The 15,382-nt window shown below is 41.2% G+C and overlaps 1 protein-coding gene across 2 annotated transcripts; it reads right to left on the bottom strand.

Moving 5' to 3' along the window:
- Positions 1 to 293: 293 nt before the first annotated feature.
- Positions 294 to 14,560, bottom strand: GTSF1 (gametocyte specific factor 1). 2 transcript variants are annotated; one of them, XM_004716899.2, is made up of 9 exons: positions 14,474 to 14,560; positions 12,791 to 12,835; positions 8,009 to 8,109; positions 6,248 to 6,374; positions 5,744 to 5,827; positions 5,218 to 5,278; positions 3,854 to 3,948; positions 2,924 to 2,956; positions 294 to 786 (listed from the first exon to the last, which is right to left on the bottom strand). In XM_004716899.2, exons 2-8 carry the CDS (start codon positions 12,804 to 12,806, stop codon positions 2,940 to 2,942), a joined length of 501 nt encoding a protein of 166 aa, XP_004716956.1. In that variant the 5' UTR covers positions 12,807 to 12,835; positions 14,474 to 14,560; the 3' UTR covers positions 294 to 786; positions 2,924 to 2,939. The 2 variants fall into 2 exon arrangements, with proteins under 2 accessions (XP_004716956.1, XP_045152292.1); XM_045296357.1 differs by lacking the exon at positions 14,474 to 14,560 and adding an exon at positions 14,034 to 14,090.
- Positions 14,561 to 15,382: the final 822 nt, after the last annotated feature.

The raw sequence follows: 15,382 nt of genomic DNA, 5'->3' as shown, positions 1-15,382 counted from the left end.
GATTATGAGGTCTCCCCAAGAGGGCCAACAAGATGCTAGCAGAGCTGGAGCCTAGGGCGTTTCCGGAGGCCAGCTTCTCAGACATCCCAGGGTAGTCAGCAGGGCCTTCCTTACTTGATAAGGTGTTGGAGAATAATCCAATTTCACCCACAGGTGGCAAGTCTGGCTCTTCTCTACATGTGCACTGGTTGTTCCCCTCCATCCCAGCCTTCACTCCTAAACCCGATCCACTCCTAGCAATGGGGAGATTAAGAAAATAAAAAAACCTACCCTGGGTTGTAAAACTTCAGAAGGCAAAAAAATCTAAATTATCCTACACAAGAATGGGGTATTGTGCTCTATGAATGCTCTTGCTGACTTAGTGGCTCTGTTGGTAAAGTCGCACTGATCAGAAAAGGCCATTCTTTTGCATTCAGAGAAGAGCTGGTTCTCTGTGTGTTAGAGAATACAAACAGTTGTTTGCAACCTGTCTCCTGTCTTGTTTTAACTGGGTCCCTTAAAATCACTTTAAATCATTGTTTCACTCAGTGGAGTAAGAGATGATTTTGGATCTTGGGGCTGCAGGCATTCTTAACCAAACTCTCAGGCTTGCTAAGTTGACAATTTACTTGGAACAGTTATTGTGAATACGAGGGTTCTTGCATCAAGTGAATGAGGATTCTAATGGAGGAAAAAAGGTACTTGTCAGTTTGAAAGTCACAGTTTATCTTTCTATCATTAGATTAAGAGGAAAATGAAGAATCCACTGGAAGCAGGAAGAAACAAGAGTCTTCTTAAGTCTGGTATCTGCAATGAAACGGAGGCAAATAGAGCTCTTAGTTCCTGTCAATGAAAAAAAGGACAACTCCAACCTGATTGTAAAAAACCCTCTTTTTTGAGGGGAGGAATCTGCTGTTAATGACAGCATACAAAATCCTTCTGAACTGTCGGTCTTTAGTGTACTAAGCACACAGGAACTTGAGTGAATAACACTCTACACAGCAATTAACGTATACTCCTTGTGCTAACAGCTTCATGAGTGATTAAAAAAAAATTAGAAGCAACTATCCAGGCAATTGACTCCTTGAGAGAATTCTGGATGAATTCTAATGAATTTATATTTTTCTTTTTCCATACCCTTAGTTATTAAAAAATATTTTTGAGGGCTCACAATGTATATTAAGGGAACAAAAATGAATATATTGTGTGTGTTGTTTTTAGGTGCCATTGAATTGGTAAGACCCATAGCAACCTTAAATACAACAGGGACTGCACTGCCAGGTCCTGAGTCACCCTCACATTTTTCCTAGGCTTGAGCCTAATGAATCATCTCCCATCTAGTAAATCGTGGGATTGTCTGTGAAAAAACAAACATACAATGAGGAGCCGATACCAAGGGCTCAAGGAGAAAGCAAATGTTTGAGAATGATGATGCTGGCAACAAGTATGCAAATGTGCTGGACACGATGGATGTATGGATTGTGAGAAGCGTACAAGTCCCCAAATAAAATGATTTTAAAAAAGTAAACACACAAATGGGATAAAGCATAAGTGTGATGCTAATTTAAACCCTTTTTTCATGTATAGCTTTTTAAAAACTTCCACTCACACAAGTCCCTTAAGGGAATAAACAGTCTTCCATTGCTTTTGTATCCTACCAAAGAAGCTAGAGAATTATACACATCACAGGCATTCAAAGATGCTTCATCTAAGAGGATAAAGAAGTCCGTGACTATGAGTTAAGAATTCTTTACCTAACCTAGAATGTTTTTATATTTTCTGATCCTCCAGGAGTTATAAAGAACAAGATGTGTTCAATGTGCAAGGAGTTTAATAGCAGAGTTAAGTTCCAAAGGGGAGTCGTGTTTTCCTTCTAGAGAGGCCATTTTTGTTAGTGTCTAGTATACGGTCACCACACATCCTGTGCAGTACCTATGTAGAGAGAAAAATCAAAGTTCACCATCTATGTAGGTCTACAGAGCAGGCAATTTTTGACACGCTAGTACTAGTGGGTCTTTCACTTCGGGGACTAAACCCACTTTCTGGCTTCTGCACGTATCTAACAACTTGGTGCCAGAACCTACCAGGAGAAAAGATGGGTCACTGAGAAGCAGCAAAAGGGTGTTTGCTTTTAGCTTTTCCACTTCTCACTAGGAAAAAACACGGGTTTGGGTACAATATGAATCAACTCATGAATCCAATGCTTCATTATCAAGAATGAATGAATTGGGAGGCAGTAGGCCAAGGATTCATTCCTTTAGTAAATATTCACTTTGATTTCACTATCTGTAAAACAGCAGGGGATATAATTCCATTTCCAGCCTTTGAAAAAGGAGTGTCCCTTTGCTAGGAGAACATGGCTGAGATACCTCAGCTAAGACAGCATTTGAAACATCAGTCTTGGCTCTGTGCATAGGTAACCTCAAGGAGAGGTTTTACCTGTGTAAGCTTCTGGTTTCTTCAATACAGATTTTGTGAGGTTGAGCTAAATCAAAAGCTCAGACCAGATCAACAGTGCAAGATTCTTAGAGACCCCAAACTTTTAAAGTGCTCATTAAAAAGTATGCATTTTTTGATGTGTTAACCTGTACTGCACAGGGAAAGAATTGCAGAGCAGTGAAGCACAGCTGTCTGATTAATCTCAGGTCATTAAAGAGGCGTGATAGATCTAGAATGCAACTTGGATTAAAAAAGAGAAAAAGGCAGTGTGTAGTCACGTCAGGGAAAACAACTTGGCATGTTAGCAGAATTCTAATTTAACCAGTAAATGCCTATTCATTAGCGCGTAAAGCCATAACAGAGGCTATACACTTAAAAACACATGTGCACACAAAGCTTTAATTTGGTACCATAATCTGAAAGAAAATTGGACCCAAATTGCTTTATGTCCAGTTAAATCTTGCTGCCATCTGAAGAGATAGTGAAATAAAACCGAAACACTTACTTGATGAGATATTCAGTTACTGTGCATTTCCATCTATGGAGCAGAAATATTTCAAAATAAATATACCATGTCAATTGACATTCATTCCATTCCCTAGTCCTACTGAACACAAATGAGTTATTCTTGGGGTATGCTGAATTACAACAAAAGCAGAATTTAAATTTAGTTAGGAGCATGGGGAGAGAGAACAGCACCCTACTTACCATGCTGTGTGATACAGTTTGGCAATCTCTTTTTGGAAGTGCGAGTATTCACAGGGATACGTTTAAAGGGACTCTCCTAGGCACTAAAACTTACTTCGAACAACGGGGACAGAAATCAAGGACATCTGAATTTAGTGGCAGCATTAGGAAAAATTAGTTTACACTGAATGACTTACTTTGGGTTCTCCACATGTGGGAATTTGTTATCACATATAGTATGTGGAATAATATAAATTTAGTTCCCGTTTACCTAGCATGGCCTTTGTGTTTAACCAAAAGATGTAAGTAACATTCTTTATACTGATTCGTTATGACCTTTTTTTCCTACCCATTTCTTTTGAGGCCCTTGCCATCCAATCCTAGTTCCATTTCCCTATGAATGTTAGGCCTTGAAAGTCAGAGGGTGACTTCCTCCTCCCCAAAATCAATCGTCTTTTTCTTAGTCCCCGAATTTAGCAGTGGTATTTGATGCCACTGGTCACTTCATCGTGAAACTATTCTTTTGATGTCTGTATTTTCCTGTCAGTGCATTTTTGTTCCTAACCAGGATCAGGACTAGGGTGAGGTCTGAGTGAGGTGTTTAGGGTGTAAAGCTGAAGGAAGCATGCACTCTAAAGGCCATGCAAATACCACCTCTTCAGACTGAGCATGTCTTTTTGTAATAAAGACCAACTGCACTTTGCATACTGAAAAGACTAAAGGCATCATTTGCCTCTATTCCACTTACTTTTTTTCCATGGCAGAACATACGGCAGAGACTTGGGAACTCGCACGCCTGAAGCCAGGTTACTCTTGTGCTCTGCAACGACGTTGCTTGCCGAGCTGTAAAAAGATGAATTTGACCATGTAGACATATCTACATCCTACAGGCAGGCACACTATTATGTGTGTGTGTGTAATTTGAGGAAAACAACCCACATTCATCTGAAATGCATGCACATTTCCACTGAAACATTCCTGCAATTAAAATGATTTTCTCTGGGAAGCTCACTGTTCTGTACAGGCATTAAGACGGGCCTAACCATTTTCATTTTCTAGAAATTGAGATAAACAGCAATGCCATCTACTGTTCAGCTGTATGACAGGTTCATCAACTCAATAAATGAGAAAACAAAATGCCATGACAGCCCAACAGCAAATCTCACAGAACTGAGGTATAATTAAAGCTGCACCAGTGGAATTCATCTTTAAGTTTTGTTATTTTAGGGTACAAGCAAAATAGTTTATACTCTGCTACGATTGACCTTAGGAGCTAAGAAACAAAAGATAAGCATTGTATTTGAGGGTAAAATGGTATCTAGAATCTCATTCCCTTCAAGTCCACAAATACTCTCATTTGGGCCTGAAATTTCATGTAAGGCAGTGATTCTCAACCTTCCTAATGCCGCGACCCTTTAATACAGTTCATGTTGTGGTGAGCCCCCAATCATAAAATTTTCGTTGCTACTTCATCACTGTAATTTTGCTACTGTTATGAATTGGGTGACCCCTGTGAAAGGGTTGTTAGACCGCCAGAGGGGTTGTGACCCACAGGTTGAGAACCGCTGATCTAAGGTTTGAGCCTTGGGACGATGAGAAAGTTTAGTTTTAAATTAGTTACAAAATCAGTGCAAGGAAGAGATGCATTTTCTTCTCTAGTGAATAGTATCCTGGATCTCCCAAATTGAAAGAAAGAACTTTTAAACAAAATTTTTTCTCCAGACATTAGTTATTGTAAGTAAAGATGATACGGTGGTATAGCTGGAGAATTTTTTCAAAGCGTTAAAATCATGTGAAGCTAGTGAAAAACCCAACTGAAACAAAAAGATGTCTGGTGCTACTTTCTATTTCCCTTGCTGGACTAAGTGGCGAATTCTTTTTTTGTACTCCACCAAAGAGTAGAACAAAGCAGGTAACCTTTATATTAGTAATTAAGGAAAAACAAAACAAAACAAAAAAGCAAACCCCACCAACTCCCCACACTCCAAACAAAATCTAGATTAAGTTACTTTGCAGGAACATCAAGAAGTGAACTCATGTTTAGGTGTTCTTTGGGTAGTGGACCACTCTGAGTTTGGGGGGCAGTGTTTGGAATAGAACCATTTCATTTACCTGTTGTTGCCACAGTAGTTGGCTGTGCCCCAGACAAATGGGGTGGTTTGTTCCCACAAATCTGCCAAAGGAAGCAAAACATAGTTTGTGGTACTACTAGGCAAGACACCGCTTCATGCTAGCTGAATTTTTAAGATGGGAAATGATACACCTAAGTTTAGAGAAGCGAGTAAAAACTGATCGAGTATCCTGCCTAAGTGACATAGTAGCAGGAATTTAATTGAAGGATATAAACGCAAGCGGCATAAATAATAATAAACGTGCCTAGTAACAACCAAACACAGATGGTAAAACACAATTTATGGGAAAAAACAGATGTAAAGAAGTGCTTTTTCCAATCAAGAGGGATAGGCTGTTCCATGTGTCTGCACAGGGATACAAATGTGCCCATTTTGGGGCCCAATAAAAATAATAAGGCGTTCCAAACAACATGGTATGTTAATAAAAAAGGAACATCTTCCTTCTGTCTTAACCAAATGACTTGCGGTTCAGACACTGAGGAGAATGAGCTACTGAGGCACTTCACCTTTATCCCAGTCTTCGTCACAAGGAGGGCACTGCCATGTGCTCTCAGCTAGAGTCTCTTGTCCAAGGTTCCTCGTTTGGTTGACTGTAGAAAAAAGAACAGACTCTGACATCAGAATGGAATACTGCCAACTTACTGTATTTAAAAGATTGCAGGATAGCCTAATGGGTCTCTGTCTGAAAAACAATGAATAGTATGAAAAGTAAACAGAAGAATCTTATCTCCTTGGTGACAGAGACAGAAACAAGCAGGAAACAAAGATGTTTACTATATTTATGGCAATAAATGGATTATTTTTAGAGAAATTATTAGTAAAAACAAATCAAGTTGTTCACAAGAGAAAGTAGTCTGACAAACACAAACTGACAACCTATTGCTGCTAGGAGATAAAAATCTCAAGAGGCAGAAAAATATTGTTCTTCTGAAATGATTAAAGTCCAAAATCAAGCTGACAATGTAGAGTACAAATTTCAAGGGGCCAACATTTTAGCTACTCAGTCTTACCAACATCCTGCTCGATGCAACTTTTGTCATCACAGCTGGCGATATGATGACTGATTTCAGCCCGAGGAACCTGGTGGCGAGCATTGAAGGGACAAGTAGCCAATTTGTTTGCGACATCAGGATGATTCTACGGAAACACAATGAAGGGATCTGTCAGGCCTCTGGATCTGTTCAAGCCCCAGCTGTGTTCTGCAAATAGCTTGGCTGCCCTCAATAAATTTGTGGCTTAACTATGGTAAGCATTTGGATAATAGAAAATTAAGTGATTATTATTTACTCTGCTCTTACAGACCACACGGACATTACTTCAATATCAATGCAATGTAAACATTTTTGTTATGGTGGTAGAGACTGACAACACCGATGTTGGGGTTAAAGTGGCTTATAAAGAGTGAAACAATTAAAGATTGGGTATTTGGACCATACCTTCTCCCCGTTTATTTCTCATGGTCACAACATTCAGGAGGCACAGAGCCTGTAATGGCTTCACTCTCTGGATGTCGCTGAAAGCTGATGTTCAAGATGAATAGTAACACTAAAACCCACCCAGTCTGCAATGCAGTAGTGTTCCTGTTACTGCAACACAATAGTGCTGGAAAATAGCTGCTAGAAGGGAGCCGCAGAAGAGGCAAGCCGATGAATTTTCAGGTTTACCCAGGGATGCTTATTTAAAGTAATGATGCCTGAAATGAGGCTCTGAAAAATTTGACCTTTATTTCATCTATGTAAAGAAAAAGCTCAGAGGCATGGTCTACTCTATTGACCAAATTCCCTATTTAAAAAAAAAGGACACAGATGATGAGTTTATTATCATCCAAATTCTAAAGTTATTATACCAGCAATTAAGAAATTTTTTAGTAGAAGCAAAAAAATAGGTCACAGATGATTTTCAAAAAAGTGAAAATAATGTGAAATGGGACCTAGGTGGCTGTGAACCCCTCCACAGGATTGAGAAACTTGTGAGGGCAGGGATCTCCCCAATCATTTTCACATGTGTAAAGATTCAGAGCGTTGGGAGACAGGAGTTATGACAACCGCTTTTACCACTCGACTCCCTTTCTCAACGTGTTCTGGGGAAATGTTTGGGACACTAGGGGAAGAAGTTACAGTGATACATTCTGACCATATTCTCCAGGTTTTACCTGATGAGAGTCCTTGCTTTAGAGATCATGCTACAAACAATGTACTGGTCCTAAAGTAGTTTGTATCAGCTAAATTTACACACGTATCAGGGTGCTGACAGAAAACCCGATTTTTTTCCCTTCCTTCTTTACAGATGCTTACCAGTGACACTTAAGAAAGCTACTTTTAGCTTTCCTGGGTTACTCAGCTGTTCAATCTGAAGTCTCTGAAGTTTCTGAACAAGAATCCACAAGTATATTATAGTACTCGATCATTATATTAAAAAAAATGAACACATCAAATTCACAAGTCATGAGGGATTTTTCATTGCTAGCAGAAATTAGTTTGTTTTCCTCTACAAAGGGTGAAGTACTCCAGAGAAGCCGTTTATAAAAGGTGCTTTGTCACAAGGTTGGAGGATGGTGGCAGATAAAAAAAAAGCCCCAAACAAAAGTATGCATCCCAAGGAGTAAACAAACTCCTGTCTGTAATTGTTGGCATTTAACAAAGATGCAGAGTCTCAAGACAATTCTGGCATTCTATGAGAACATTTGCGCTAAAGCAGTAGACGTGGATAGCTTTCTTTTTAGGGAGAATTCAGAAAGGCATTAGAGGACAAATTAGGAACCAATCCCCTACCTTTCTGCACTTGATAAGATGATAGGGAAACCTGCAGGCCCTGATCTGGTGGTTTTTGTCATAGGGGCATTGTAATAGCTTTTCAGGGTCCAGGGAATCGACTGCAAGAGAAAAACATGTCAGTATATCTAAAGAAGAACAGGAAATCAAAGGCACTGGGCACACTGGAAATCTCAGCAGAAGCTGTAAAAGTAGAATATCACAGTCTAGAGACAACTGGCATGTTCTAAGAGGGTGGCTATACATTTTTAAATCTTACCAAGTTCCATACAACCATCATAGAACAGGGTCTTAGTTCATGCTGGTGGCACAGACTGTTCGCTATCCTCACCATAAAGACAAAAGCTTAGATGAAATTACCCTTTTTCCTGTTCTGAAAGTTTGGAGTTCAAGATTGTCATAAATCATTGTGAGGACCTCTACACCTGCAAGCAACCCACCTATTCCACCCCCCCCGCCCCCCGTGTGCGCGCGCGCTGTGTGTCTATGAACTTAGTATGCCATGACATGGAAAAAGCTAGGAAGCACTGCTCTACATGTTACATAGTCTATGGAAGCTTGCGGAATTACTTTGAACTTACTCCTATACACAGCACAGGAGTCCTAGTGGCACTGTGTATTAAAACACTGCGGTGCCACTGGCAAGCTCAGTGGTTCAATTCCACCAGCTGGCTCCACTGAAGAGAGATGAGGCTGTTTGCTTTCAAAGGTCTATAGTCTGCTTTTCTTCAGGGTCGAGATGAGTCGGAATCAACTTGACAGCAGTGGTTTTATATAGAAGTTCCTGATGTTGGCTACTCTATTTCTCAAATAAAACCAGTACTTTTATCAGATAGTTTGAAAGCTTATAGTGTTAGACGAGGGGGGAAAAAACCCTCTTTCATCTAGTGATTGCCAATTTGGCCAGCTAACAAGTAGAACAATCTGCCAAAATAGAACCTCCTGAGGTTAAGACGACTACTGTCATCTGGAGCTGCTGTGTTAAAGCCCCTAACCTATCCAATGCTACCTACAACTCCTCTCAGGCTTTCTAAGATGCTAGACTGAGCTCCTAATGAAAATGTTTTTGTTTCTGATGAGGGTTTAACCAGGAGTTTGGGTTCCTATTCAACAGTTTCTACACAAGTTGTTCAGTGACATGGGTTATATTTTTTAAAATGCATGAACATTCTCATTTCCATTCCGACTGCTCCATTTTGAGCCCCAAATTTTTAACAAGCCTGGTCAAGGAAGGGAAATCAAATGGTTAAGCACTTACATATGAAGCAACTTAATAAAATGCTCTTGTCAACACTGAGGGAATGATAAAAAATGAATTAAGGTATAAACAATACACATTTGCTAAGAAGCTTATAAACCAGGAGACTGCTATGAAAATCAGAAGCCAGTGGGGAATTAAAACACAGTTTCACTGGAAGAGTGGTAAACATGGAATAAATTGCTAACCATGATCGTGATGCAAATGAAGCAGAAAGGTGACTTGAAGGACAGAATGAATAGGAAGAAAATGTCTGAGAGGACAGGCAAGCTTATTATGCCAACCGGGCTCGTCCTGACCAGCAATCCTTTTACATTTCTGAAGCTTCAGGGCATCCACAGAGTTTACAGATAAATTGTTATTAGTTTCACTTCATTTAATCCATTCCATCACTAGCAAATGGTAGGCTATGTCAGCAGCTGACAGACTACATACACCTTAGGATTCATACACGTTATACTGCCCACTCAGTGGCACACATCAGAGTGGACGATAGCTTCCCACTGTAAGGTTTTACTTCCTGGTCTCTGGTTAGTCTAGATTAAAACTCCCTTTAATAACACGAATATGTATATTCCTACTGGAAAAAAACCAACACACAAAAAATGAAGGTTCAGAGTCTTCAATCCTTTTCCTTTCTCAGAGTAATTAAATTGGTCAGTTTGTAACTAGGCGTTACCATGGTCATTTATCAAACCTTTTTCTACACGATACTAGATATATTGTGTGTGGGTATATATGTGCAAGTTTATTTCCATGTGTACATATACACACATCTTGCAAAACACAAACCAAACCCACTGCTGTAGAATTGACTCCTACTCATAATGTAGGACAGATTAGAGTTGCTCCACAGTTTTGAGGCTGTAAATCTTTACAGAAGCAGTCTCATCTTTCTCTCATTGAATGGCTGGTGGGTTCACATAACCTTTTCATCAGAAGCCCAATGCTTAATCCACTGAGCTACTGAGATGTGTGCTTGCTCACACACACCTACGTTCGAAGGGCTTCAAAAAGTTGCAGAAAATAGGTATTAAAAAGTAATGGAACGGGGCAGGGGGAAAAAAGGAGCTGAAACCAAGGGCTCAATAGAAAATAAATATCTAGAAAATAATGATGGCAACACACGTACAAATGTGCTTGTTACAATTGATGCAAAGATTGTTATAAGAACTGTAAGAGCCCTAAGAACTATAAGAGCCCTCAATAAAATGATTTAAAAAACTCCATACATAAATAAATGTTCAACATTCAGCCACCAAAAAAAAAAGATTAAAAAAATATGTAGTTACCTGAAAACAGCACCTAGATTGGATAGAGATGGTTCTTTTGAATAGTAAAGATTTGAACCACCCCCTTAAAAAAAAAAAGTAATGAAATGTTCCCATTTTTTTTAAAGCCCATGTATTAAAAAATACATTAAAAATATGATACTGTACCTTTTTGCAGTTTTTCCACTTGATGGTCTTTTGGAGTCCCCCCAACCCCCGTGTCAGTACATATAAAAACTATGTCATTGCTGCATGTATTTACATGCACGCACACACACATCTATGTGCCGGAGGTTCTTAATCAGCTCATGTAGACTGATGGACACATAGGGTTCTCTAGTTTCCTATGATTACATACAGTGCTGTGTCTAACACCCTAGTATGTTTCTGTGCATTCTATCAGCACTTCTCTGTGCGTTGCATTATGGCAGATACTTCAGTGTATGTGTATACATTGAAGTGTATGTGTATTTTAAGTTGTAATAAATACTATAAAATAACTCCGTAATTTTTGTCCTGCTCTCTAGGAATGTAATTTGGAAAATAAAGTAAGCTTGATAAGCTTCCCTCACAAGCAAAAATTGGGATGTTTCTTAAATTTGGGTAGGCCTAGAATTCATGGTGAGAGATAGAGGCTACATCATGGAAATAAAAGAACTAGGTCTGGGAAAAGTATTATTAGCTAAGGGGTAAAATGGCAATAAATGGATGGTCAGGAATTAGAATCAGATTAAGGTTGGAGATCTAGATCAATTAGGAAAAGTGTCAAGTACTGTACACAGTAAGGCAGTGTATTTTCTTAAGTGTTAAATCATTTCAGTAGAGATCGTGTTAAAGTATTCAGGCTCATTAGGTCTACAGGGTTGCTATGAGTCAGAATTGACTAAATTTTTGGAGTCCTGATGGCACAATGGTTAACAAATTGGGCTAATTGTAAGGTCAGCAGTTCAAAACCACCAGTTTCCTCTATGAGAGGAAAAAGCACGAAGCTTCCAACTTCTTTAAAGAGTTAGTCTTGGAAATGCATGGGGGTTTCTACCTTGTCCTATCAACTTGATGGCAGCGAGTTAAAAAAAAAAATTTTTTTTTGAGGTTTGGAATAGGGCCCGGATTGTGCATTTATAACATAGTCTAAGGTTTTATTTTTCTAAGAAAAATATCTTTTAAGGAAAATATTGTAGCTGAGAAATGTGAGACGTTGTTTTCTAATCTAGAGTAGCATGTTTCTAAGAATAAACTCATTTACCACATAGGACTTTGGATTTTAGCGTATCAGGGGGTCTTCAAAAGTTTGTGGAAAAATCCCATTGTCTTTCAATTCTATCTTTCCATGGACTTTTTGAAGCTCTCTCTTATTTTAAGAAAAATTAAGGCAGTGTGTGGGGTGGGTCGGGGGGAGCCTAGGAAGGAATAAAGAAAAGAACCCTACTGCAGAGTTCCCCAAAGTGGGCAGTACTGCCCCCTGGAGGTGCCAAAATGATCACGTGGGCTTAAGAGCAGGTACTTACACTTTGACCTGAAATATGGGCTAGAGTACAAAAGTCTTTAATTGCCAAGGAGGAAGCTATTTCTTTTTTTTTTTTTTCTGAGAAGGGAGCAGTAGGCCAAAGTAGTCTGGGAAACTATGTCTAGAGCAATAACTCTTAAGTCTAATCCCAAAGGCAATAGCATCAACCAGCGTCACCTGGAAATTGTTAAAAATGCAAATTTTCAGGTTCCAAGCTAGACCTTCTGAATCAGAAAAACCTGGAATTGGGGCCACACCTGTGCTTTAATAGACCTTCCAGGGGATTTTGCTGATGCCAGTTTGAAAACCACTCGTGTAGCTATATAAAAAAGACAATTTCCTGTGACATTTCTATATTTTGGTGATAAAGATTTCCATCGGGCTTTTCGTAGGGGCTAAACTAACCTTTTGTTAGAACTTACTGTAGTGAGATTCTGAACAAGACAGTAAAGTAGGAAGCAAGCAGGCTCCTGTTGACAACTTTTAATCTATAAGCAGCATTCAGATACTCTTCAAACTTGGTCAGCGCCTCATGGTATGGTAACAAGTAGGGCATTATGTAGAAACAATATACAGGCAGGTCTCAGCTTACAAACATCTGGCTTTCCGATAGGTTGTAAAGCCTAGTATATTACAAATTTAAGGTACATACAAAAGTTCGTAATAACAAGCTGGCATTACTCTGCAGCATCAAAACATTACTATATAAGTAAATTTATTTTCTAAGAAAAACGAGAAATACATACTGTAAGTTTCTTCCATGTTGGAAATGAAGGAGCCGAATCCAAATGCTGGAGATGAAAATAAAACAGAGCTCATGAAGCACAATAAAATGTACTAAAGACAGCACTAGGCAATGGGGTCGAGGTGGGACTGTACTCAAGATCTGCATCCTTACAGTCATTCTCATCCCCAGTATTTTCCTCTTTTAAAAAGTTCTTTACTTCATAGCATCACAACCTTAATTTATATCCTTGGAATCAATTTCAGGGAGTTAAGGAAAATCAAATATGACTACTAATTTAAACTGCATTTAGGTGACAAAATGTCAATTTAAGACCAAGTATAACTTGTCACTGTTTACCAGCTCTTAAGGGTTAAGCTATTTAAGGGGGCAAAGAACACAAGGATACCACACTACTACTTAAACATCTGGGTAGGCATTCAAACAGGGCACTATTTTAAAATTCTCCTCTCAAGTTCTTAAGAACGAGGACTCTCCCAGCCTTGTTCCTCCCCGGAACATCCGGATTCTGGAGGCTGGGTCAGCAAGTGCACCGCACACTCTCCCAAATCTCTTTCAGAGACAGAGTACAGCCTGCCCTTTCCCTGACGTTTCTTGAACAAAATCAAGAAGTGCCACAGTGACATTTCCCTTCAGACCCTTTTCCAGTCATGCGTCACCCTTCTTCCCACAAACCTCCCATGCTAATACCAAGACGTGTTTATCTCAGCCTCTTCAGTAAATACTCACTCCCTGTGTGCCGAGAAAACTCCTGAATATTAGGACTTCAGCAAAGCAAGTCTGTGCCAGAAATGTAAAAGACCTTTAGCCCCTCACAATTCCACACTCCTTCACCCCATTCTATGACATAAGCAGCCTTAGAACCTATGCTAGGAAGTGCCAGGTGACCAGCTGGAACTGTGGAGTGGCTTCAATCATCAGTGAGAAGGCCTTAGAAAGTGCATCTGTGAGGAATGGATTAAGAAACTGACCTTGCTTTTTGCCACGATTTACTTACACAGTTGGTTTATCTTTCTCGTTTAGGAAAAAAAAAAAGGCACTAACCAAATAATACATTCTTTGATTTTAAGCCATTTGGAGGAAGGATTAGAGTTAGGAAGCTTGTAGGATCTACCGACTGTTTGGGACAAAAAGAAGTACAGACACTGGAAACCCTGGCCTTAAAACCTGGCAAGGTCCGTGTAGGCACGAGTTTTGGACCTTTCCCACCTGCGTAGGGGTGACTGTTGACATCTTTACTTTACCCTAGTCTCGTATCCCGGGAAAACGGGCCAACTACGCCAAGACGTCAAGGTAGGGAAGGGATGTCGTCGGAAGTAACTGGCTACACGCTTAGAACAGCTCGGAACCTCGCTAAGGGACGCCCCGTCGTGGTTTCCTGCTTTAAACACACAAACAAATCAGGGCCGACTTCAGCAAAGGCTGGGGCCGGATGGTCCACTTGGAAGACGACGGCTGGAGAAGGCTCTCGGGCGGGCCTCGAGTGGATGGGGGCGGGGAACAGGCCTGCACGGAGACGAAGGCGGCGGCGCAGAGAACGCCCCAGGCGCCAGGTTACCCGAGGCAAAAGGGCGGGAGAGGGTTTGAGGGAGCCCAGGGACACCCAGACCAAAAGGTGGCTTCGCCCAGGACACGCAGAGGCCAGGGTTCGGAAGAGCCGGGCGGCGCGGGCCGCCTTACCCACCTCAGTCCCGGCAGTCAAGACGCGCTCTCTCTCCACAAACACCACAGCCCGACATCAGCACCCCAGCAACGCTCACTTCCGGCCCCTGACAATGGCGGGAGGGGCCCACTTCCTGTGACGTCAGGCGGACTCCGCCCCGACGTGGAGTTGAGGACGGCGGGGCTGGTGGGGCTCAGCTGTGGGCGGGCGAAGGCCCTCCCGCTTCTGGCCTTTTGCTTTGTGGGTCCACCTGCCTTGGGCCCCGACAGGGGGCGGGGGGCTGCGGCTGTGAGGAGGCCTCCTCGCCCCCCTTTGTGGCCGCCATCTTAAGAAAAAGCTTAGAGACGGGTTCCGGGGAAGGAATGAGCCGTTAGACACCAGGCGCTGGCCTGAACGAAGCCCCTGTGGGAGTTGCCCAGAAAGAAAGGTAACTTAGCCTTTGTTTTTCTTTTCAGATTCATCTTGAATTTATTCATTTTTAATCGTTTTATTAGGGGCTCCTACGACCCTTATCGCAATCCACCCATACATCAAACGTGTCAAGCACATTTGTCCCTTCATTGCCCTCATCATTCTCAAAACAGTTGCTCTCCACCTAAGCCCCTCGCATCAGCTCCTCCTGGTAACTGAGCCATTTGAGGGAAGAGAGGAGGAGAGAAGATAAGCCCCCCCCCCCCAACAGCCCCCAAACCAGCCATGGGGGACAGTCGTGGAGTTCTTTCTGTTAACACGTTGTGGCATCTCAATTCAAGAGTCGGTCTCAATGCTTAGGATGCTGCATACGCGGTCCCATGAGAGAGTCTCAGGGCTGGGAGAGCGCTCCATGAGCAGAGATGAAGACAGGGGCGCCAGGAAGTGACCCTTGGATGGTGCAAACCCAAACATTTTGAGTCTTGCTTCCGGAAACAAAACAAAAAGCGCCCCCCCCCC

Source organism: Echinops telfairi, unplaced genomic scaffold, assembly GCF_000313985.2.
Source record: "Echinops telfairi isolate 266 unplaced genomic scaffold, ASM31398v2 ScPeMD7_7404;HRSCAF=8442, whole genome shotgun sequence".
In the NCBI taxonomy this organism is placed as follows: domain Eukaryota; kingdom Metazoa; phylum Chordata; class Mammalia; order Afrosoricida; family Tenrecidae; genus Echinops; species Echinops telfairi.
This window is presented reverse-complemented; position numbering and strand designations above follow the sequence as displayed.